The 24,995-nt window shown below is 42.2% G+C and overlaps 4 protein-coding genes across 8 annotated transcripts; 2 read left to right on the plus strand and 2 right to left on the minus strand.

The window, feature by feature from the left end:
* The first annotated feature begins 663 nt into the window (after positions 1-663).
* LOC118300595 (mitochondrial uncoupling protein 2-like) lies at positions 664-4,099 on the plus strand. Its single transcript, XM_035625114.2, has 7 exons — positions 664-1,015; positions 1,450-1,645; positions 1,756-1,963; positions 2,054-2,251; positions 2,340-2,441; positions 2,547-2,727; positions 2,817-4,099. The coding sequence occupies exons 2-7, from the start codon at positions 1,502-1,504 to the stop codon at positions 2,926-2,928; spliced, it is 945 nt and encodes a 314-aa protein (XP_035481007.1). The 5' UTR covers positions 664-1,015; positions 1,450-1,501; the 3' UTR covers positions 2,929-4,099.
* A 2,432-nt stretch (positions 4,100-6,531) lies between these two features.
* On the plus strand, positions 6,532-9,340 carry LOC118300597 (mitochondrial uncoupling protein 2). The gene is made up of 6 exons (XM_035625115.2): positions 6,532-6,674; positions 6,915-7,131; positions 7,217-7,414; positions 7,505-7,606; positions 7,698-7,878; positions 8,003-9,340. Exons 1-6 carry the CDS (start codon positions 6,549-6,551, stop codon positions 8,115-8,117), a joined length of 939 nt encoding a protein of 312 aa, XP_035481008.2. The 5' UTR covers positions 6,532-6,548; the 3' UTR covers positions 8,118-9,340.
* Positions 8,276-11,914, minus strand: dnajb13 (DnaJ heat shock protein family (Hsp40) member B13). 2 transcript variants are annotated; one of them, XM_035625116.2, is made up of 8 exons: positions 11,557-11,914; positions 11,353-11,456; positions 10,655-10,816; positions 10,382-10,530; positions 10,141-10,254; positions 8,916-9,029; positions 8,748-8,824; positions 8,276-8,457 (listed from the first exon to the last, which is right to left on the minus strand). In XM_035625116.2, exons 1-8 carry the CDS (start codon positions 11,616-11,618, stop codon positions 8,307-8,309), a joined length of 933 nt encoding a protein of 310 aa, XP_035481009.1. In that variant the 5' UTR covers positions 11,619-11,914; the 3' UTR covers positions 8,276-8,306. The 2 variants fall into 2 exon arrangements, with proteins under 2 accessions (XP_035481009.1, XP_035481010.1); XM_035625117.2 differs by lacking the exon at positions 8,748-8,824.
* A 559-nt stretch (positions 11,915-12,473) lies between these two features.
* Positions 12,474-21,740, minus strand: rab6a (RAB6A, member RAS oncogene family). 4 transcript variants are annotated; one of them, XR_004790113.2, is made up of 9 exons: positions 21,283-21,740; positions 19,100-19,158; positions 18,909-18,962; positions 18,185-18,290; positions 17,760-17,871; positions 17,157-17,250; positions 16,270-16,363; positions 15,544-15,610; positions 12,474-14,187 (listed from the first exon to the last, which is right to left on the minus strand). XR_004790113.2 is itself a non-coding variant. In XM_035625120.2 (8 exons), the coding sequence occupies exons 1-8, from the start codon at positions 21,350-21,352 to the stop codon at positions 14,123-14,125; spliced, it is 627 nt and encodes a 208-aa protein (XP_035481013.1). In that variant the 5' UTR covers positions 21,353-21,731; the 3' UTR covers positions 12,474-14,122. The 4 variants fall into 4 exon arrangements, 2 of the variants coding, with proteins under 2 accessions (XP_035481013.1, XP_035481011.1); XR_004790112.2 differs by lacking the exon at positions 17,157-17,250 and having other exon boundaries at positions 12,474-12,708; positions 14,068-14,187; positions 21,283-21,731; XM_035625120.2 differs by lacking the exon at positions 16,270-16,363 and having other exon boundaries at positions 21,283-21,731.
* Between the last annotated feature and the right edge of the window lie 3,255 nt (positions 21,741-24,995).

The following is a 24,995-nucleotide window of genomic DNA, read 5'->3' on the forward strand; positions in this document are numbered from 1 at the left end:
GCATAACGTTACACTCTTGGGACTACAATAACATCCTGACACGTGTAACAGCAGGTGAAACATTTGATACCTAGAGGAGGGTTTTGCACAGTCAACCTTATGACTGCTTGTCAGCTTGCCGGAGGCCATGACCTGGAGCTGCTATGGAAAGTCACATGTACTCAGAACTCCAACACTTGTGTCTCGCCGCTCCAGCACTTTCCATTCAGCATCCAGTCCTCTCTTTGGGTGCTGCTCGTAGACCCCAACAGATGCTAATGGCGGAATGATTGCATACATATGCTATGTGCATCCACCCACCCTCGTTCCATTGTGTGGATTGGCTGAGAAGTATGGCGGGGTCCTTATAGCCTGGAACATTGTGTTACTTCAATACATGCAGGGAGGAGGGGGGAGGGAATTCCTAAAGCTTCTTGACCAGTTTTGCATTTTGCTATGGGGCACCGACACTTAGAAGAGAATGTGGTGTGAACGTTATCCACCATACAACTCTTGTCAGGCGAATGTCCCGTGAAAACATGTAGGGAATACAGACAGGCCACATATACATCAACCAATAGTAACAGGCGGTATGATATTTGATGTCAGTGTAGTTATATGACATAAGCTATACCCAAGTTAAAGTTGAAATTGCAACTTAAAATACATATTCTATATTCATGATATTTTCAGCGAGTGAGTGTTACTGTGAAATGTGCTGCTTGCTGTGTGATCATAGAGCGTGAGTCCACACCAGGCGGCCATAATGAGACCGTTGGGAACAGATCAACAAGTGCTCAAATTTCCGTTTGTCTCCCAGCGGCTATTTGGTAAACATGAGATTCGCAGGGTGTGTACGGCCTGTCACGCTGCCCTGCAGTCATGTGCAAAAGGTGCCTATAAATTCAGGAGCTTCCTCGTCCCAGTGAACAGTGCTGCACAGCAGGACAGGAGGACACTAACGGGACTAACTGCCTAAAGGATGCTATATTCTTTCAATTGCGGTGGATTATAACTTTCCTGGAAAGCTTCTCAGGTAAAGTGATTTGGGAAAAAAATGCACATTTTTCATTGGTTCACACTCAACTTGTATCACTTGATATTTAGACAGAACAGTAGCTATATAATAACAAGACAAATGTTTTATATTTCTTATTTGTATCGGATATATCATTTGCACGTCTTTCTCCTGTAATTTACATGAAATGAGAAAAACAAAACACTTCTGGGATCACAAGTTACTTGCTTTTTTGTATTGCTGGTTGGCTCACTTCAAATAGAATTTATGACCCCGGGCATTTCTACAACAGAACCACTTCCAAAAGACTGGTTTACTTCTCTGGAACAGTTTTAGCACAGTTAAATGTTATTATCAGAACAAACCAAAGTGATTTAATACATGAGGAGTTATATTCCGAGTGTGTGTCTTGCTGAGCTGAGTGATGATTTTTTTTTTATTGCTGTGTTTAGTGTATGCGGTGTGACATACAGAGATCTGAGAGCAGATTCTTCCGTTTGTATCATGAAACCGGGTGTCGTAATGGTTGGCACGAAACCCATTGACGCGTTGCCCTCTGCGGCAGTTAAGTTCTTCGGAGCGGGCACTGCAGCCTGCATCGCTGACCTCATCACCTTTCCCCTGGATACCGCCAAAGTCAGACTACAGGTTAGATGCACACATTTTAACATTGAGATTTTGTTTATTAATAGTTCTGTATTCTTTTAACCTTCTTTCAACACATGCTAAGATTCCTTGAATGTCACCCTGTTGCCCAGATTCAGGGAGAGGCTAGTAAAATTGAAGGCGCCAGTGCGACAAAGTACCGTGGAGTGTTTGGCACCATCATGACCATGGTGCGCACGGAGGGGCCCAGGAGTCTTTATAGTGGACTGGTGGCAGGACTCCAGAGGCAGATGAGCTTCGCCTCCGTCCGAATCGGTCTTTATGACTCCATGAAGCAATTCTACACGCGTGGCACTGAGAGTACGTGTTCTTACCTGAGTATCACTGTGTTATATGAGCATTGTTTCTATCCTGCTCCTACATTGTGACTGATACAAATGTTCTGCACAGGTGCTGGGATTGTGACTCGCCTCATGGCGGGCTGTACCACAGGAGCCATGGCCGTGGCCTTTGCCCAACCAACAGACGTGGTGAAGGTGCGTTTCCAAGCCCAGGTACGACTGGCTGATGGTGGCAGGAGATACAACAGCACCCTGGATGCCTACAAGACAATTGCGCGGAATGAAGGAATAAAGGGACTTTGGAAAGGTACCACTTCAAAATAAATTGTAAATGTTACCCACCATGAATATTCCTTCCAGAGGTTTTTGAACAATCCTCTGCTGCTTTCTTCCAGGCTGCATGCCCAACATCACTCGTAACGCCATTGTCAACTGTGCCGAGCTGGTGACCTATGACATGATCAAGGAACTCATCCTGAAGTACGACCTAATGACAGGTGAGGCCGAAAAAAGCAACTTGTTGTAGAAAGTTTCACTCCGAGTCCACTGTAACATCTCACACAACCAACATCACATGACAAAATGCTTCTGTTCCCCAACAGACAACCTGCCCTGCCACTTCACTGCTGCCTTTGGTGCAGGCTTCTGCACAACAGTAGTGGCGTCTCCGGTGGATGTAGTCAAAACTCGCTTCATGAACTCGGGAGCTGGACAGTACGGCAGCGCGATCAACTGTGCTCTCACTATGCTGAGAAGTGAAGGACCCACAGCCTTCTACAAGGGGTAAACACACGCTTACATAACAGTGACCCACACAACAGTAAAATATTCAAGCAACACATGTTTACATTTCTTTCACTTGTCTCCATCAGTTTCACTCCTTCTTTCTTGCGACTGGGGTCCTGGAACATTGTGATGTTCGTGACGTATGAACAAATCAAACGAGGCATGACCCGGACACAATACTGGGAGTCGCCGTTCTGACCTCACCTCGTCGGACTGTTACCTCAGACGGGGTTGCACAGACAGTGAGGCCTTGCCTTCAGCACGACACAGTGGAGACCAGTGGTGACCCATGGTTGGAAAAGAAGATCTCCAAGTGCAAGTGCAAAACAAAAAGAAGCTTCAAATGGTTTCAGGGGTCCAAAGTCACATTACCGACGTGGCGCGGGGGTGAACTTGAGGCGTCATAAGAGCTCATGTGTTGTGAAGACTGATGGTAGGAATCTGGCTCACCGAATTCCTGAACTGACACCGTGGGCATGGTGTAAAACCAGAAGGATTGAAGTTAAGAGAGACACTGTGAATTGTAAGGGTGAGCGTCTCCATTAGAAAAACACTTCCCTTAGAAGATGGATTTTCATGTTTACAAGAATGAACTGGAAGCTCATATTTATATATATATATAATATTACATAACATATATAAATGTTATGGTGTAATGTTATTTTTGCGTTTCGGGCCAGTTTTCCATGAAAGCAATAGAGAGATTGAATCTGGCATCACTGACCTCAACAGTGATCTTCTTGTGGATTGTTTACAATGTTTACCATTATATGTGATGCATGTAGTCAGGAATTCATAGGTTAATCTCCCTGCTGCTAACTTGTACTTCGTATGATTTATCGCTGGTCGATGAGTCATATGAATAGACTAGAACATATTGTACACAATGGTAAAATAATGCCAAAAATAAATAAAGTGGAGATTTTTTATTTCCTTTGTCTCTCTTACGCCTAACAACTCCTGGAATACAAGTGAAAGGATGGGAATACATTTTGGGGGAAAAAAACAAACATGGGATGACTGGAGTGAGCTGATGAATCAATCTGCTTGATAAAATGGTGGAAGTTGTTAACAGGATGTTAAATATCTTGGGATTAAAGCGGAGCGGTGCTAAGTAAGTTTCTTTGTTGTAGAAATCCATAGTGTACCGTACACCATCTCAAAGGCTTTAGTCACCCAAACAGGATTTACTTCACCACTTATAATTAGACGGATAAGGCGAGATGAGCACCCAAGATGGTCACAAGTTATTGAAATAAAGTTTTAACATTAAAACACATAGTTATTAAAAGATAGAAATTTTACACTTCTTACCTGTTTGTTTATAGATGTAGATATATTTGTCAAGCAAATGTGAATTAGTCATGACAAAGCCTCAGATGTAGCATAGTATTCATGAAGATGAACCATATAAATCCTAGACTTATTTCCTCCTATCAGACACATGATGCCCCCTTCTTGACATGTCAGTGCAAAAGGATGAACCAGTGGCTACTCTCAGGATGGAGAATAGGTGTTCATATCGGTAAGCACTGATCTGACACAAATACACTCATGTGAACATCTCGGTCGGCGCCCTCAGAACTAGAGCTGTGATATGACAGAAAGGAAGCAATGTTTTCTCGTGGCACAAGACCACTGAATAAATGCAGCTTTTTATTCGTTGGGCCTGGAATGTTTCCAGAAACATCTGCTCCTAATGCTGCAGTCTCACACGTGAGACAGTCAGACCTATTGAGTGTTGCGGTCTTCATACAGCTGCACGTGTTGGACCAAATGTAACCAAGTATTCCTGCATTGCAGTTAACATGGCCTGTATTTCATATGATATGACTACTTTTATGCAACTTCACCAACCATTAACTTATTACACTGTACTGCTTTACAAAGCCCTTTGGAGGGTCAGGGAAACTGTGGAAAAGGTTGCCTACATAAACTTCATTCAAATTTGCAACACAACACTGTTTGTGAATTTATTTTCATGAACGCTTTTCAATTAGCCTGGTGTAGCCAGACTGATAGTCAACTGCGTATTAGTCTGGGACCTCTCAGTTAATTTTTGATTTCCAAGAGGCGTTAATAATGGACGCAGACCAAAAAGCCTCCGGGCGCAATTGGATAGTTGTACAAAGAGTGAGAGCAACGAATCATGTGACGTCTGTTGAGTGACGCAAAAATGTCAGCAGACAGCGGCCTTGGTTGTTTACAAAAGTCGCTTCTCTATGAACCCATTATCAGATAATCGGTTGTGATTGGACCCGCAATATTTCTGCCGGAGGGGAAATCACTTCCCAATAGAGCGGATGCAGACCCTATTCTGGCAGAGCAAATGAAATGAGCTCCTCGAATTCCTCTGGGTCCCGGGCTACTTTCAGATGTAGCGCCGGATCAATCGGTGAAGGTCACGGACATGTCATTTTAACAAAGAGATAGTGGTGATTTGTAAAAGGGTCTGAACATACGGATCTAATCTGGTGGGCGAAACACCATGTGTTCTTGTATTTTTCAGCATGACTCAGCACACTCTGCATGTCAGGTACGCTCTGTACTATGATTCTATTCAAGGAAATTTAAACAGATGCCCGACTTGAGCAAATGTTTTGAAGCAAGTTAGACAATCTGCAATGCATGTAATTGTAATGCGTCATTTATTTGCATTAAATAGTCAGCTCTCAAAATGTGCAGCCTGTTTTATTAATCACAACGCTGGTTGATAATCCTCCTCATAGTTGTTGTTGGTCTCAGGACACAGTATAGAGAGGGAGCTTGAAGACAACCATAACACCGACACACAGCCCCAGGCTGTTTGTCACACAGACAGGTTTATGGTCTGTCCATCGCACCAGCAGGAAGCCCGTAGATGCAGTGGGGGTGGGGCCGCACCAGCAACACATGCCATGATGTAACAGCACAACAGCAGTATTTAAAGAAGGTGGTTCTCTTCCTGACTGCATCCTGTTCACGAGTCGGTTCAGAATCTGATTCTTCTCGGTGCTCTCCTTTCAAGATATTTCTGCATTTAACCAGGCAGTTTGACTTCAAAAACAAACCAAGGTACAATCTCAAATATGATTTTTTTTTCTCTCCCCCTTACGACGACGGTATTTTTGTGAATACTTTGTTACGCTGCTGTGTTGTTGTTGTTGTTGTTTTTAAACTTGTTTCTGTCTTCTCAGGATTTGGGAGTATGATTTTAAGATCCATCACTTTTGAAAAATCTTCTATGGAAAAACAAGACCAGTTCATAGATGGGACTAAGTTCAGCCAGAGGGACGCCTTTAGAGAATCCTGGTCGCAAACGTTTCTGTCCTAAACATCTCCAAAAAGGTAAGGATTTCTAACCAAAGGTCAGATTTCAATGAGACGATGCATCATCAAATTAAAAGACGTTGTCCTTAATCATTTGCAGGGCTTTTGTTTTTGGTTGCGTACATAAACTTCATTCAAATTTGCAATACAACACTGTTTGTGAATGTATTTATGCCTATGCCTGCAGCATTTTCCTGTCTGCAGCTGTATTTCACTAAGTATCAGTAGAAACCTATTCTTTACGATCTCTTTTTCTTAATTGCCATGCTACATGAGCCGCCCAGTGAGCATTTTAATGTACAGAGTTAAGCTCAAGACATAATGGCTGGCATTTTGTGATTCTACTGTGTTAAGTTTGCTGAGGTGCACTTTTTACTTATAAATACAATCATCTTGGGATGGAATGTGTTCTGGGTCTATTTTTTCCAGCTTTCGGAGGAGCTTCTTGTCCTGTCCACAAACTGTAAGCCACACTCCAGTGCTAGCATTGACCGAAATAGCCCTGAAAAATGGTTGGATTGGGACCTGCTGATGTGCCGCCATCGGCAGCTGTGAAGTTTGTAGGAGCAGGAGCCGCGGCCTGTATCGCCGACCTGCTCACCTTTCCCCTGGACACGGCCAAAGTGCGACTGCAGGTAAAAAAAAAAAAAAGTTAACTTTCCATCAGCACATGCACAGATGTGTATACTGTTTTTATATATTTTTTTTTTATAATAAATAAACCACCAGAGGGTCACTGTGTAGGTATAGGACATTTTATGCATTTCTTTGTGTCTAAAAAGCTGAAGAAGCTGTTATGTTTATTGCAGCCCCCCCCACCCCCAATCCTTTCTTAGTTTGTTTTTTCAGCCTCTTTTACCTTTTACTCTGCACAGATCCAAGGGGAGGCCAGAGCCCCAGCAGCTGCAGGGAATGGGTCTGCGGTGAAGTATCGTGGAGTGTTTGGCACCATCACCACCATGGTGCGAACGGAGGGGCCCAGGAGTCTCTACAGTGGACTGGTGGCAGGACTCCAGAGGCAGATGAGCTTCGCCTCTGTCCGCATCGGTCTCTACGACTCTGTGAAGCAGTTCTACACCCGAGGCTCTGATCGTGAGTCTCCGTGAATTGCATCACCATCTGTTGGTCTAGCTGAGGGAGCCCCCTGCGCCAATTACCTCCCTTCTCTCTGGTTCAGATGTGGGCATCGGCAGCCGGCTGCTCGCGGGGGGCACCACGGGTGCCATGGCGGTTGCTTTCGCTCAGCCCACAGATGTGGTGAAAGTCCGCTTCCAGGCACAGGCCAGGTCTTCTGGGCACGCCAGACGCTACTGTAGCACCATTGACGCTTACAAGACCATTGCTAAGGAAGAAGGCATTCGTGGTCTGTGGAGAGGTATATTTTCACTCAAGATGGTTATGGGGGTCCTCAGGGTTCTCCTTTAACTTTGTATGCTAAATGTCTTCATATCACTCTGTCCTGCAGGTACCGCTCCAAACATTGTGCGCAATGCGACGGTCAACTGCACAGAACTGGTGACGTACGACTTCATCAAGGATGCTCTTCTTAAGTCCACTCCTCTGACAGGTAACACAATGGCTGCAGTGCAACGCGGTCCAGAGGCATGATCGCAGTGTGTCCATTCCTGGGCTACTAACTTTCAGCCTCTGCTCTACAGACAATCTGCCCTGCCACCTTGTGTCAGCCTTCGGCGCAGGGCTGTGCACGACAGTGATCGCCTCCCCAGTCGACGTGGTCAAGACAAGATTCATGAACTCTTCTCTTGGCCAGTACAGCAGTGTCCTCAACTGCGCTGCCAACATGATGACCAAAGAAGGACCACTTGCCTTTTATAAAGGGTAAGCACTGACCGCATGGGCAGTATTTAAATGATGCTTGATATAAATGAAACTTTGACAGAGGAAGGTGAGGAGACCAATGGCTGTAAACAAAAATGTCAATTATGTTTTTTTTGCTCTTAAGGTTCATGCCATCTTTCTTACGCCTGGGCTCCTGGAACGTGGTGATGTTCGTCACATACGAGCAGCTGAAACGGGCCATGATGGCGGCCAATCACAACGGCTCAACTATTCAATAATCATTGTTGTCTGACTGATGCTGAAGCACAGCAATGTTGTTTAGAAATGCCTTTTTACCTTTTGTTTCCTCAGTATCAATGTTGTACAAACTGTATCTGGGCGCATAAAGGGAAATACATGTGATTGCAATAGTCATTAGTCACAGGATAGCGAGACATTAAAATGTGATCAATTTATTCAAAATCAATTTATTTTAGAGCTTGTTTGATCTGATGCTTCCTCTCAGCGGAGAGCTTCTCTGGGAACTGAATGTCAAAAGTGATGATGAGGTTTCCTCTCCGTGAAGGATCCTGGGACTTCGGCATTCCCTCTCCAGTCACCACTTTTCTGTACGTGGGGCTGATTGTGTTGTGACAAACGAAACCAGAGACAGGAAAATGGCAACGGATGTAGATGAGATGCATAAACCCAAAACATATCCATGTAGAGAACGTCCCTGTTTAACTGTACAGGTGATGTATAGTATTTGAATTTCTTATGAGCATCCCTTCCTGTTCTGATAATAATGTTTAAACGATTCAATCAGCTGCAATAATATCTGAGATTAATGCCAAATTAACAAAACTACAATATGCACATGAGTGTTATTTAGCGTTCCACTCTGGCTTCAGGATAGCAAAAGCACTTACTGCACAATTTCATTGATGGGGATATTGAGTAGCCTGCCATCTAGTGTCGGCACATCCACAGAGAAGCCAGTCAAGGCCTGTTGGAGGGGGTTTTGTTTTTTGCATCAGTGTTTCTTCTACTTAAACCCAAGGCTGACTGATAATAAAACCACGTGTCACCGGACTCACCATCTCCAGAGAGACGTTGGCCTTGTAGATCAGGTCATCGTGTTGTCGTACGAACAGAGGGTGACTCTTCTGTCGCACTATGAACACAATGTCTGCAGGGATGCTGTTTGGTCCCTGACGGTAGAGATACGGCACAAGATGATTACACTGTAGTCAGGTTTCTACCCCAAAAACATGGCATAATAATGTTTTACCATGCTTTGATTGATAAAGAATAGCTACTTGGACACATTTTGACCACAATTTGAACAGATCATATAAAAGAATTAACTAATTGAATGACAATCATATAAGCATGCGTGAGCTGCTTGAGAGATGAGACGCCACCTGCTGGTGACAATGACAGATCTTGTGGAAATACTAAGAATAAAAAATATATATTTATTTACCTTATCATATTAAACCATTACCTTTTTTCTATTGTCTATACCTTGTTCTGACATTATTAACCAATTCCAAACTGCCCAGTTCTGCAAGTTTCCAAGAACTTGATATCTAGGTGTAATTATAATATGAATCCCCCTCCGACAGAGATGCCGACAAACATCAAAATGGTTACTATTATATTATGATAGTCCATCATAAATGTGTACAATATTGCATTATTAAAAATATTATAAATTAATATTCATTATTTACTACAAAACAAAACTCTCATTCCCTTGCTAGACTTCCCTCTGAAGCCTAAAGTGCACTCAAAGCTTGGATTATCTATAATCAAGTCGCATTTGCTGAGAATTCATCTCCAAGTATGAGGCAACAGAGAGTTCAGCACCAGAGACAGCAAGGGAAACCGAAACTCAGGTCTTATTACACATTTTTGTGAGAAATTCATAGTAAGTAAAAAATGTATTTGTACAAAGCTTTTTCACAATAGCATCATACAACAAACAGGAACCACAGAAAAAAGGGAAACACAGAAGATGAAGACCAAAGCAGTACCTTGTTAAATCAAAATTAAACATCAAATGTTAAATACCCTTTACAGTATTACAGTATATATCCCCACCTAAATATCCTTACGGTCTTCTTCAATCTAATTAAGGTCATACTGATGTTGAACTTCGACACAACTGTTGAAATAACCATTAACAACTAAGATAAAGGGTTTACAGCCATAAAAATGTAACGTAACGTAATACCATCGGATGAGTTCCCTTTCCTATCACAGACAGCTGTTATAAATATCATCATGAGATGAGTTTGTGTACTGTAGCTCTTTTACCTGATCTCCCTCTTTGGGGAAAACGATTCTGGTGCCATCTTTCCAGCCAGGACTGACATCCACAGACAGAATCTTGTCTTTGATACTGGACGTGTATCCATCCTCATTCATAATCTGTTAAGGCGAAACATAAATTTCTAATCCACTCAATATTTTTTCATGTGAAGCTAATTTGACTCATGTGCACAAGTTGTTCTCTGTGTCATGAATGATGTGAGAAGATAGTTGCAGACGTTCCTACCCTGCGAGATATCTTGATCTTTTTTGTGCATCCGTGGAAGATGTCGTCCAGGGACAAATGAAGGTCTCTCTCTATTGGCGAGTCTTGTGTCTTCACCACGACTGGTTGCAGGCCACCGAACTGAAGCGGCACCTCATTTGTGTAGAAGTCTATCGATGAATAAATGAATAAATACATTAATTAAAATATCGAATCAATGCAGTTGGTGTCAAATTTAAAAAAAGGCACATTTAGTGTATAGTATTTATTTTCAGTTTTTTTTCGCCGCCTCACCTGCAAATGGGTTGTCACCGCCAAAAAACTGTTTGAAAGTTTTGTCTGGATTCCCATGGTAGGTGTATTTAGAGGACCAAGCCCCACCGGTGCCAAACTCGGGGGGAATACCATCTCTTAGACCCTCCGCACCAAACTTGTCGTATGTTGCCTTTTTCCGAGCTGTAACAAAGCAAAAGCGAGATTAGATGTGTAGACACAAATTGCCAGTCTGTAAATACTGTGAGGTCGAAGACGGGTCATGTTCATACACACATGTTGGTCATATCAGACTGAAGCTTTCCTTGCACCACTTCCATCCCCATTTTATAACCATGATACATGAAGTGTAATGTTGTGTATTAATGATCATTTGTTCATTTTGAGACATAAGAGCAGATAGGCTGGAAATCGGTGACATTAATAATAAAAAAGATATACAAGTTGCTATTAAAATCTAAAGGCCAAGCACGCTACTCCCTTTTTTATTTGCAGCCTTTCATTTGATTGATTATATGTAACATTTCCGTTATTTCTATTGGGTTTATTCTATTTCAGTTGTGCTTTAACTTCAGTAATCCTTCAGATGACCTACAGCAGCATGTTGGATGTTACAGTGAAGTACACACAACAGCCTGCATAATGGGCTCTACTGCTTAAATTCATGTTCCAGCTCCGAATCAACTCTTCCTCTTCACTCTTCCGTCCTCTGCACTCACGGTCGCTCAACACGTCGTAGGCTTCCCCGAGTCGACTGAACCTCTCGGCGCTTCCAGCTTCTCTGTTGCTGCTCGGATGGAACTTCAACGCAAGGCGCCGATATCTGAGGAACAAATGAGTAAGGTAAAAGAGCACAAACCGCCGTCACAGCGAAGGCAAAGCGACCGGTATTAAACATCTGGTGAGTGTTTACAGAGACCTACGCCTTTTTGATGTCTGCGTCCGCTGCGTTTCTGTTTATTTCCAGCGTCTCGTAGTAATCCATACCATACAGACTGCGCTGCGAAGCAGGGGTCTGCGGTTATCCAGGTAACCGTGGTAACCTATGCTGAAGGTTCCGAGAGGAGAGTTCAAAGCCGGTCACCGGGCCAACTGCTGACCAATCAGATCGCTTGGAAACCCAGAGTCGTCGTTCAACAGGACCCTGAATTTGACAAAAAAGAGTTCTAGAGTAACTTGAAAAATATTATTAAAGCGCCGACCTCGCTTCGTAGAGAACAGCACCCTGCGGGCTCTGTTAACACGAGCCACACACACAGAGCTGCGGTTGTTTGGCTGGGTTGCCAGGGTAACAGCTGCTATGGGGCAACTCACGCGAGACTTGGACGTAAAAGACTCTTTAACTCCTGTTGTAATGTTGGAGGAAAAAGACAGAAACTATTTTATTCGATGTCATATTGCTGCGTGGAAAACGATTCCTAGGACAATGCAATATATTTGTCCTGTTCGTTCATCGGTGTGCTACAGTTTTTTGGCATTCAGTTTTAAGGATTGGTAGCTGTACCACCTCTGTGTTTATGCCTCCTTACCTCTGTACATTAAGTACAGTCAGTGCGTTTTTAAGAAACCTGATTGAGCCTGGTTTAGGAATATGAAGATGAACTAAAACAATACTTAACAGTACAGTAGTCACTGGGCCATTCCTGTGGTTCACACACGGTCGCTGTACCACTGAGACGAAGGCAGACGACTCATCAGAAACAGATCAACATCTGCAGTACTCCAGATAATCTGATTACCATTCTAATGACTTATAATTTAAGATATTAAAAAATATGCCCAAGTGAAACACTAAATCCAAAATTTGACATCTGTCAATAAGATGCATTTCAGCAGCGGAGACAAGTATATTTTTTATTCTTTCATTTAAAACCATATCAGACAGAAACATTAGGACTACTACAATATACTATACAAATCAGACACACCTCCATAAGTTTACACAAAAATTGCACAGAATTATCTGAATGATCAAATTGCAATGTAGGAGTGGTGGAGGGAACAGCAGACGCTCTCGACTCTGTTAAAGGTGGTCCAGATGGATGCACGTTTTATTAGTGATTCAGGAGCCATACCTAAAGTAAAGATATTAACAGCCATAAAAAAAGAAACATCAGTACAACGGAAATAAATATTACAAGTCATTGTGGATTAAATACAGGTGTAATAATCACTAACCAAAGATCAATGCCAACAAAAAAATAAAAAAGAAGCAAAACAAATCAAAAACTTTCAATTGTTCGTAAAATATCATACCAAGCTTAACTAAACAAACCCAAAGCCAAGGAAAAGCCTCTATAATTATTTTCCAAAAGGCAAATATCTCCATATCTAATGTTTATGGTGGGTTTTATTATTATAATTTTTAATACAGGAAAGAAAACATCCTGTTAAAAAAACACTACCATCAAACAAACTGTTTTAATCTATCATCGCTTTAGTCTTCAAAAAAAAAATCTATCCAAATAAAGAGGTAATAGAAAATGGAAGCCAAGTGTGTGAAGAGAGGAAGGACGGTAATGTGGATGGTGCGGTGATAGTGTTGTTCTTAAGGTGTCGTGTGTCTTTGCTGGTCTGTGGTTGTGCGACTTTGTGGTTTCAGTGTGTTGACTGTGTCATGTCTCGCTGGTGCACGTTGAAAGGGCGAATCAGCTTGTACAGGCCCCTCAGAGGGCAATCTCACTTAACAATTAACTCACGGCTGCCACCCCAACTTCAGCTGCTCTCTCCCTGTGTGTGTGTGTGTGTGTGTGTGAGTGTGAGTGTGAGTGTGAGTGTGTGTGTGTGTGTGTGTGTGTGTGTGTGTGTGTGTGTGTGTGTGTGCGTGTGCGTGTGTGTGTGTGCGTGTGTGTGTGTACAGTAAACTTGTCTACACTGGGATCTCTCAAATATGTTATTGATTTACTTTGACACAACATTTTCCCCCATATTATTCAACAAAAGAAATAAAAAAAGATATGTTGTTGATAACACAATTCATGAATTTATCATTGCCAATCGACTGCAACGACACAAATTTTGTTAACTGACAAATGCACACAAGAGCCACATTGTGCTCATCAAGCTTAAAGCAACATTTAACTTTTTAAAGAATATTCTCATTTTTTAAACACATAGCTTGATTTGATATCTTAAACAACACACACTATCTTTCTTTCAGTTTGGTTCAAAATGGTCATTTCATCTGAAATGACAAACAACAGGAGCTCAGGCAGTAAACGGAGGCTGAGCTCCAGCTGTGAATACTGTTATAATGTGTGTGTGTGTGTGTTACAGTGCATATATTCAATTTAAGTGATTTATGATTTTCAGAGCATCTGGGTGAGCGCGCAAAGTTTTTCAAGATGGCGAGGATAATGGATGTGTAGTGTTCTCTTTCGGGCTGGGGCACAGAGGCGGGCGTAGTGAAGGGTATAGATACAGAGGAAACCCACTCGGTTTTGAGAAAGCGCCAGTGAGAGAATTGTTTAGCCAGGACACTGGCAGACATTAGCAGGGACAGCCTCCTTCACTCATGGGCATCTCTGGGGGTTTCTCCAGCTTAATGTCGATCACTGAAGGGTTTGGTAGTTAAGGATTGTCACAGAATGGGAAAAATGGCACTCTAAAATATATATAAGGGATAGTTAATACTATCCAAAACTGTTTTTCAGACCTAAGTTAATAGGCATAAGATTTTTAAAGTTTGTAGAAAGATAAATGATAAAGTTATTTGCGTGACATAAAACCTCCCCCAACTCTAATTATATTATATACAAGTATAAAGATGACCAACAGGGTTTCTTAAGTAACTCTGAGGGATATATGAAGTGTGTTGTTACTAATTGTAAATTTAATATTTTGTGATTTCCTTTTGTTCCTTGTACTTCCAGGTGTCCGTACTTGAAGCTTTCTGAAGCATCTGATGTGATTTGTTTTTGCTCTTTAAGCTCTGAAGAAAGAGCACTAGTCCCAAAACACCTGCTTATGGAATAAAGCTCATGGCCTGCATAACTGTCAGAGTGCTCCTGCCTCTTTGCAATTTTTTTTGCTTGTTCATTCACTGCAGTTATTGAGAAGTCTTGTGCAGAGGAGCGAACCTCCCGACAGTTTTTAATGCGTGAGTAATAAAATAGATTTGGTCTTATTTGGGGGACAGATTTTTTTTTTTATTTAACTGCCACTAGGGCTGTATGTCAGGTTTGAAAATAATTTCAATACAAGTGTCTTTGAACTTCTAAATTAAATATTCTAAATTTGGCCAAATCTTAATTTTATTCAGGAACTATCAGATCAAATGATTAGTAAATATGATAATACTTTTCAAATCGTTTCTAGGATGGTGCTACAGAAACATTTCTGTGGGATCAAGCCATTTTTTGTTTTCAATACAAATTCCTACATTTCAGTGTCAACAGTGTTTTAGCAGATTAAAACAATAAAAGCATAAACTAAAGGCTTTAAACATAATGAACATATGGATCAGCAGCTCAAAAGACTTGTGTTGCAGGAGTAGTTTGAGATGTTACTGTCAATGTTTTAAAAATATATAATAACCGCTTTTAATCCAAGTTGCTTTCGTCCACTGACCGCAGGAGCATCCTAAAAAAAATCCTTTCAGTCACTTTGTGAGCCAAGCGGTGGCGTCTATTTTAAACTCAAAAAAATAGATGTTTCAGTGGACCAAGCTTTTAAGATAATGCCCCAGTAAACCGGTCAAAGATTTCAAACACAATATATGTCCTCACTGATGAAGTAAATCTGAAAGGACACAGGCTAAATGACAATAGTGAGCTGTCACATCACCGCACCAGATTTTCCTGCTGGGACTACTACATTTGACATTTGACATGACAGAATAGAGCGAGCAGATCCCCCTGACTCTCTTCTGTCTTGACAGACATAGACTCCGACATTAACACAAAGGATACTGTCCTCTCTACTCTTGTCCTGTGTGGTATCCATGCCAGGGAGGGCAGCTGCCACACGGCGGAAAAGCTGCAGGGAAAAGAGAACCAGATGTTTACCGTCAGGAGAAGGAAACACACTCGCGGTCTGACCAACACACAATATGAAATCAAGACGGTGTGCCGTGTACATGATTTAGCACAAGGACTACTCGAAGCTCACACAGAGGAAGACGCCCCAAAAGAGCTTTATGAAAGTCGATTTGGATTTAGCAGCATGTTTTTGAACTACTGCGAAGCATATTTCTGCACTGCAGAGGCGGTGATTGTGCCTCACTGAGACCTTCCATTGATGAGAGCTTGGCATAATTTTAAGTGATTGATGGATTTACAAAAGTGCGTTGAATGCGTGATGATGCTCAACATGCTCGCCCCTGCCACTGAACAGCGTCACATAGAGCTGGACTTGATTACATGCAGATTTCCCAGCAACGCAAATACTGTTACTGTGGTGAGCTGTGATGTGAGGAGTTTTGGTTTACAAACCCTGACCCACGCAAATGTTTGCCAATGCAATTTATTACTTTTACCAGGTGGGAGAGAGCTTGAAAGACAAAATCCACACATCTCACACGTGTCAATAGGAAGCTGATGTTTACAGCACACCTTGACGCACGCATGCAAGTGTAAAACAGGAAGAAAGCATGAGCAAAATGAACACACACACACAAAAGGGTGCACACGCTCTACCTGTTTGACATTGTAGCCTGTCTTTGCACTTGTTTCAATAAAAAGAACATTCATCTCTTTCGCTCTCTGCTCTCCCTCCTCTGTGGTTATCTGTCTGTGGTGACCCACAAGTCACCGTGTACAACAATGCAAGCACCCACGGGGAGACACACGTACCATCACAGACATTGACAAGACAAGGAGAAAAAAAAAAGTACAGTCATTATGTTGAAGTGGGTTAACAAGTCGTGCCCCTCCCTGCTGCTTACTGTCACCTTTGCTCAAAAACCAAAAGTTTCCAAATAAACCTTAGTAATTGTGTCAGCTGCGCTACACAACAGGAAGAGAAGTGATAGTTTAACGTCGACTGGGAGTTAGATCAGACGATTGCTACCACTCCCTTGTGTGTATGGTAAGTGAGTAGCTGTAACCTTCTGCCGGTAACTTAGCAGAGCATAAGTGAGGCTAGCATCGCTTTGTCCAGAAGGGACAAAATCTGCCCACCATAAACATATTATATCTTGTATGTTTAATTATAAACGCTGTAAAAATGTAAATTTTCTGTTTTCCACGAGGTTATTCACTGGATCATTTCTGGCAGTTCCCAGGCAACTGGCGTGAAGTTGAACTTTAATTTAAGTTAGCTTTAGTGCACGTAAAAGAAGAATTTGCTGATTGCTGCCAGTTCTAGCTACTTATTTATCATTAGTAATAACATAAATAAGAAAAAACTTATTTTCCCAAAATGTTGAATGTTGTTTTGTCTTTAAAAATACGGACAGAAAAAAGGACTTTTAACATCCAGGGACATAACACAAAGTTGATTTTGACAGGTGACCCTTGTACGTGGAGCCCAGGTGGCAGCATCAGCAGCAGGATGACAGAGCACGACTCACACACACTCTTACCTGCTTCACGTTGTAGCCCGCTTTCGCACTAGTCTCAATAAACATTACATTTAGTTCTTTGGCTTTCCGCTCACCCTCTTCAATAGATACTTGCCTGTGGTAGATAGGGGGGTTAAAAGATGCAGAGCCAAAGACAAATGCGACTTCATTAAACAGGTACATGAAGGTACATATCACAGCTGCAAACTATGAATTTACTCATGAGCTTGACCAGTAAATATCTAATCAATACCTTTAAACAAAAATAAATATTACAAGTCATTGGGGTTTGAATACACATGTAGAATAATTACTAACAAAGTAGCAATTTAAGTGCTCCCAAAAATGTCATACCAGACCTATGTAGATACAGTACACCCAAAGCCAATGAAAACCCCTACAACTAAACGCGAAAGGCATATATCTCCAGGGAAGGCATTTAGTAATAAAAAAAACAACTAGAGTCAGTCAAAGCTTTGACACCACAAAGGGCAGAGACAACTCCCTCTGGTTGAATGCCGTCTGAGGACGGACCATCAGTGACAATCAATGCCTTCATTAGTATGCACTTAATGGAAAGAGCACTTTTACACTGAGGGAGGAGGAGGGAAGAACATACAGTACCTTTTGTCTGCAAGGTCCGTCTTGTTTCCCACCAACATGATAATGACGTCACTTCCTCTCTCCGTTCTCACGTCATCGATCCATTTTGTGGTTTGCTGGAAGGAATTGACATCTGAAAGAGAGACGGGGGAGAAACGGGAAGCGGAGCGTCAGTATTCAGGAGATTTTCAGCTGTGAAAAGAGACGAGCTTGAGACGGGGACACTATAACTACAAGTTGTATACATCTTGTCCAAGTCTGAAGCACAAATATGGTGTTACAATTTAAAAAAGAAAAGAAATATGTGCTTACGTCACATTATAAAGCAAACTTTTGTTTGCTGTAGTTGTAGCATTTTCAAGGATTTGAGCAGACACTCGTTTGTTTATGAATATTTAAAATCAAGAGAACAGAAAACAGGCAGGTTTCACAAGTAGTCTACCTACTTGTGATGTCATACACTACGACCGCAGCAGCAGAGTCTCTGATGTAACTCGGGATGAGGCTACGAAATCGCTCTTGTCCTGCCGTGTCCCACAACTGCAACCTGATCTGAGGGAGAGGAACGGGAAAAGGATGGTAGGAGAAATAAAAAGAGGAAAAGAAAAGAAGGGATGAAAACAAAACAAGAAAAAAACCAAGGTCAGAAATAAGGTAAGTTATGATGACAAAAAAAGCAAATTGAAAGAATAACAAAATCAAGTCAGACGCATGGGAAAAGACAAAGAGAACGTAGTTGCATGCAGGTAGTGAATGACCACCAGAAAGAGCAAGCCGTCCAGGCCCGTGGGGAGAAATAAATATCACCCTTCACTTGTCATCAAACCCTCCTCTCTTGATCAAGTAAGGTGTTTAATTCCAAAACAGGAATGGATAGAGTAGATGGAGGGGTAGGAGGGAGAGGAAGAAAAGTTGTGTTGAGGGACGAAACAAACAGAGAAACAGAGGACGGTCCAGGGAGTTCGGCAACCAGCTCACACTGGGAGAGCGGTGTGCGTTTTCTAGAGAGAATATAACTTAACTCCCGAAAAAGGATTAAAAAAATAAACAAAAAATATTGTTAGAAATCAGTTTGTCATGTGCCCCCTGGCATTCCTTACACTTCACAGTCAGTTGGGAGAATGTTCTTCATTCATTGATGTCACAAGTAGTGATGAAGATAAAACTTACTGTTCTGTCTTCAAGGTACATCGTCTTCGACAGGAAATCTATTCCTATTGTGGCCTGGAAATGGGTAAGATAAATAAACAACAAGATAAACACATATTCATAGCCATCTTCAATTAACATTACTGATGATATTTAGGATACTGGGGACTTTTTAAAATGGTGATTAAATTGGGTTGAGGTCTTCGTCTCACTTGGTAAGTGTTGTCAAAGCTGTCGTACATGAACCTGGTGATCAGCGACGTCTTTCCCACTGTAAAAACAAACAGAAACAAATGTGCAGTGATCATGCATTCGTCTCACTTCTCACAAAATGACTACTAATGGTGTGTTGTTACCACAAGTAAGACAGCGGCTATCGGTTATTTTTATAGTTGATTCATGTATCGATTCTATTCCACATCTGTTTAGCCAATAAAATGTAGGAGAAAATTGTAATGTCTCAGAGCCCAATTTAAAATATTCAGATTGCTTTTTTTTTATGGCCAACAGTCCAAAAATCAGACATTCAATTTATATAATAATAACATAAAAAACAGAAAAGTATCATACTCAACTTTTGACGGACTGGAATCATTGGCTTTTTGAAATTTGTGGTTGATAAACAATTATATTCTCTTGATTGATCACCAATCATTCAAACTCTAATCAACAACAATTAACAATGGCTAAATTAAATCCCAGAACGATATTAGCAGAATAATTGTGAGGAGTAAAAAGGTGGTCGGACTTTGCTGATATTGTAAAATGTTAGCAAATAACACATAGGGGATGGATCCTATCTATCTACAGCAAAATTTAAAGAGCGATGAATAAGAAACATCATCAAGTACCAAAAGGAATATTGTGCACTGGCCACAGATGAAGAACCTTTTTATCGGACTGCAGCTGAGAGAAGTGTGTTACGTAACACCTGCTTCCCTCTGAAGCTTCTAGGGCGTGGCGCACGATCACTCCCAAGTATTTGGGTTTGAAGTTGAAGGTTTGAAGAATGTAGAGAAATGGGAAGGGTTTAGAAAAAAAAGCACCCAGTTTACTTATCTTCTGAATAATGTTTTGCCTCACTGCGTCAAAACCCAAACTTCAACTTCATACCCAACATCATATACCACTTTCTCTACACGGAGCAGTTGTACACTGGTTTGTAAAAATCTCTTTCAACCATGCTTGATATTTTGGTAAACCTTACTCTGAGCACACAGAGGGACACACTCGAACAGTTGCTTTGAGGACCGGGAAGGAGCTTCGCAGACTGTTTTGCAGAGCTCGAGTTACATGATCGGTTACACCGAGCATGACACGGCCAAAGCCAGGACCGATGTTTACAAGGACATATTGAACCATGGCTGTGCAGAGTTATACACCTGTAGAAATATTTACTGGCAAAAGGTAACGGCCATCTCCTCTACACAACCTCGTCCTGATTCTACACTAGGGTGGCACCAACAAGATCAGCTGGGAACAGTACTGGTGCCGATACAGGATGGATATTGTCAAACCGAAAGATCCCGATCAAGCAGTTTCTCAATATGTGTCATACAAGCCCATTTTCACCATGAGGTCCATCGTTTGTGACCAGCAGTTTTTTAGCACCAAAACACATTTTACACCACACACACACACACACACACACACACACACACACACACACACACACAAAGCTCTGAAAGTAGGGAGTACGCAGAGAGTACTACATATTTGTACTTGTTGCCAGCACATAGCCCAAGTTGAGGCAACAGTGAAGGGTTGGGTCTACACACAAAGCCCCGAATTCATCGAGGCTAGTCTGTGATTTGTGTTGACGTGCCACACACACAGTTATGGAGGCAGTGGGAATCGGACTCTAGACTAAACTTCCCTGACCCCTCTCTTCTTCTTCTTCTTCTTCTTCTTCTTCCAAATGGAGCACACCCAGTTCAGATCGGATGGGAAAGGGGAGAGCCAGCAGGGAGAGTGTGGGAATGTCACCGGGCAGGTTCGGTCGTTTGGTCGCACCCGTCGGGGCACACAGAGTGACGGTGGACTTCGACCGACATTTGTGGTATTCTTCTGAACACAGTAGCCAAGCCTATAAGTGGCACCCCTAGCGAGTACATACTCAGAGTACTTCAGGAACACCAGCCACTCAGTTTGTCCCCTGCAGTGGCCTTTGTCACTTCCTACTAACTGCCCCTGCCTACGTCAGCGCGGGCGAGTTGGCCACCAGACGGGTTCTTGTCCGATACGACTCATCTGGCAGACGACAGTGTCCCCGCGCCACGTCCAACCGAGCCCCGCTAGCGTTAGCTCGTCGTCTGGTTGACGTCCATCGCTCCACCGTCCACATCCGACTCTTGTGTTAGCCACATCTCGCATGGTTCACACTCGACAAACTTACCACTCTGCTCCCCGAGGAAGACCAACTTGAATTTCCTCAGCGGGTTGCCGAAGTCTCCGGCCGAAGACATGACTGTACGCACCGAGCCCTGGCGTCGCTTGTCAAAAGCTCCCCCAGCTAGCCGGCTAACGCTGGTAAAACGAGTTGTGTGACAGGTGGCCGCAGGTCCGCGATCCGCCGCGTGTCGCCGCTCCGCCAACCCTCTACACGGGCCAGCTGGCGAGGTTCCGTGCGCTAAAAGAACCACCCCTCGAGGCTTCGAGACACTTTTCGGACAACTCGCGAACTACTACCGCATTAGCATGACTCCTGTCATGTCTCCACCACTGGCGGCGATCCCCTCTTCTTCTTCGTAGGCCGAGGTCACACTGGCACATGTGCTATGCTGCCCCCTGCCGCTGGAGAAACAGAAATCCCTCAACCACCAAAAGGAGCAGTCCTGTGGCGGAGCGACGCACCGACGGATTTAACACGGAACGACACGAGTCGAAGCACACACAACCTCTGCTGCAACCACTTGAACACATTCAAGACAAATTCAAGGCTTGATCACAACAAGCGGTCTGTGGTAGAAGATTGTTGTTTCTTCATAATACCACGAGAGGGCGCACTCACGCCACCACCACAAGCATGACTTGTCTCGAGGAACCTGGGATATGACCTGTACTGACAGACTGCTGAGATCATACTTTACACACAAATAATTTGTTGTATCTACCTATCTATCTATCTATCTATCTATCTATCTATCTATCTATCTATCTATCTATCTATCTATCTACCTATCTATCTATCTATCTATCTATCTATCTATCAATCTATCTATCTATCTATCTATCTATCTATCTATCTATCTATCTATCTATCTATCTATCTATCTATCTATCTATCTATCTATCTATCTATCTATCTATCTATCTATCTATCTACCTAGCTACCTATCTATCTATCTATCTATCTGTCTATCTATCTATCTATCTATCTATCTATCTATCTATCTATCTATCTATCTACCTACCTACCTACCTATCTACCTATCTATCTATCTATCTATCTATCTATCTATCTATCTATCTATCTATCTATCTATCTATCTATCTATCATCATCATCTATCTAATTGGCTTATGTTTTACAGAATGATACACAGTTAGAGTTGAAATGGTTAGAATATCCCTGCCTAATATAACACGACTTAATGCTTCATACTTAATCCTTAATCTTTTCTACACCCCCCCCATGACAGTATTAGGCCACTTTGATGACGATGAAAGAATGGCTGTTCTCTTTGTTCAGGTTCTTCTATTTGGAGACATCGCCGTCATGTGCACATGTTTCACAGTTTTATATTTGCTATATTTGTTGCTGGGTTTCGCCAGCAACATTTCAACATCAAGTCGTCTAGCATTAATTATCTCTGTGAACAAAATGAAATTGCAGTTATGGTTAGCAGTAAGAATGTGTGAACGTGGAAATAGAATTTGTCAGGTCCATAATGTCATACATTTTATTTTAAAATTGGTCACATGCTGCAGTGTTTACAGGACCCACTCGAACTCGATAACTCATGACCTCCAGCTCTCCTGACAGCTGCTTTCCAGAAGGTTAAACCCCTGTAGCAACATACAAGGTGCTTTGATTTACTTACTTCAGCTAAACACAGGCAAATAAATGAAAGCACTGGTATTATCATTTATTGAGATAATTATATTGTTTGCGTTTAATAATAATAATAATAATAATACATTTCATTTATGGGCGCCTTTCAGGACACCCAAGGACACTTAACATGTACAAATGATAAAAGATATCATCAATACATTATTAATAAATGTTTTACAGATTAGTTATTACCTGTTAACTAAAGTTAATTATGATGTTTCTTACAAAGCTCACCACTGACCAAGCTGCGGTCTGCTCTTTTGTACCAGCATTCCTTTGAATACTAAACCATGATTCATCATCACCACATTTATTAATAATCAAATTCGATTTCCATATTTTATCAAGTGTCCTTGTTGTGAGGATGGTGGGGAATATTTAACTCTACACAACCCCCTTATTACACCTTAAATATTGTTTGTGTCTGCAAGATGTGTACAGTACATGGGAAAAATGTTTACATAGGCATCTTAATGATACATATTTACAGATAAATATAGCCACAAACTGAAAATAGTAATAAATATTGGATCCCTACAGAATTTAAGTATATAAGCAGGCCAGATATTATAATTACATAAATCATAAGTATGCACGATAAAAGAAAGACCCTCACACTTGCACCTTTTTAAATCACTTCTATCTTATCATTGATGTAAGTGTGTATGGTGATGGATTATGATTGTGTGGGTACAGTATGTGTGTTTATGCATGCTTGAGCTAACTGTTCTAGGTCACTGAAGACACACCTGCGCCGCTCTCATTCATGTGCCATCCAGCTCTGACGTCTCTTACGGAGCGCAGACCGGCTGATGCCAGTGCTTCAGCTGCTCTGTTCGTAACCAAAGCCTTGCCAATCTCGAGCCATTACACCCCACCTCCCCTCCCTGCTCGCCTCAACTGCACTCCTATGCCATATGTCCTTGGTAAGGGAAAGACCCCAAATCACCCCCCCCCCCCTCCCTCACACACTCACACACACACATACACACACACACACACACACACACACACACACGCACACAGAACAGAAGATGCTGAACTCACAAAATCCTCTTTTGCTCTCCGACTCTCCCACTCAGTCTTTTTTCTTTTCACACTGCACTCACACACACACACACACACACACACACACACACACACACACACACACACACACACACACACACACACTAACACTCACAAGGATTTTGCATCATGCATGTGGACAACAAGATAGATTGATCTCTGATGCACTGTTGAGGTTGCTGTGCAAAGGCTGTGATTGTGAATATGCTCACCTCGCTGATAATTGTGTGATACAAATACACTGGCACAGGATTTGAGGTTGTTAAGGTGGTATTAAAAATAAGTGTGTACCCTAAAGGGACACACTTTGTTCTTGAACAAACAAACTGTCAACAAGAGAAGCACGTCATCCAAAGTCAAAGGAGCAGAACTAAAAAGAATGAATTGAAGTTGTCACCTCAAGCCATGATTTCATTCTGGTGTGCTGGTCTCATGTCATGTCACTGCATCATTTACTTCTGCAGAAGCTGACTCAGTCCTCTAGTTGGGGACGCCTTGTAATGACTCATCTCTTGAAGACAAAACATGTAATGCTTTCATCTATCCAGTTGTTTATCTCATTCCGTCTGGGGATGCACATACATATTTTAGGTTTCAAACTGTATATAGGCGTGAGAGCATGCTGATTACATGCCATACATCTGCCCGTATCTGTGTGTAATGGAGGGAGACCATCCCATTCCCTCACCACCTTAATATAAATCTAACGAATGCAGCTTTCAATGTCATAGCAAAGTACAATACGGCACTGATCTCTCCTGAGAGGGAGAGAGAGCATGGGGGTTGAACTAGAGGAGGGAGGGGGGATGGACTGAATGAGGAACAGAAAGAGAAGATGAGGAGAGGAAATACGAAAAGGGTACGAGGGTTGGGTCAGGGTAGGTGTGTTGTCATCACCAGAACAGTAAGATGGGGAAAGGGGGGAGATAGATGGGGGATGGGGTGGAGCAGAGCCACAATTCTCCTGTAATCCTCCTCCTGGAA

This window comes from Scophthalmus maximus, chromosome 2 (assembly GCF_022379125.1).
Source record: "Scophthalmus maximus strain ysfricsl-2021 chromosome 2, ASM2237912v1, whole genome shotgun sequence".
In the NCBI taxonomy this organism is placed as follows: domain Eukaryota; kingdom Metazoa; phylum Chordata; class Actinopteri; order Pleuronectiformes; family Scophthalmidae; genus Scophthalmus; species Scophthalmus maximus.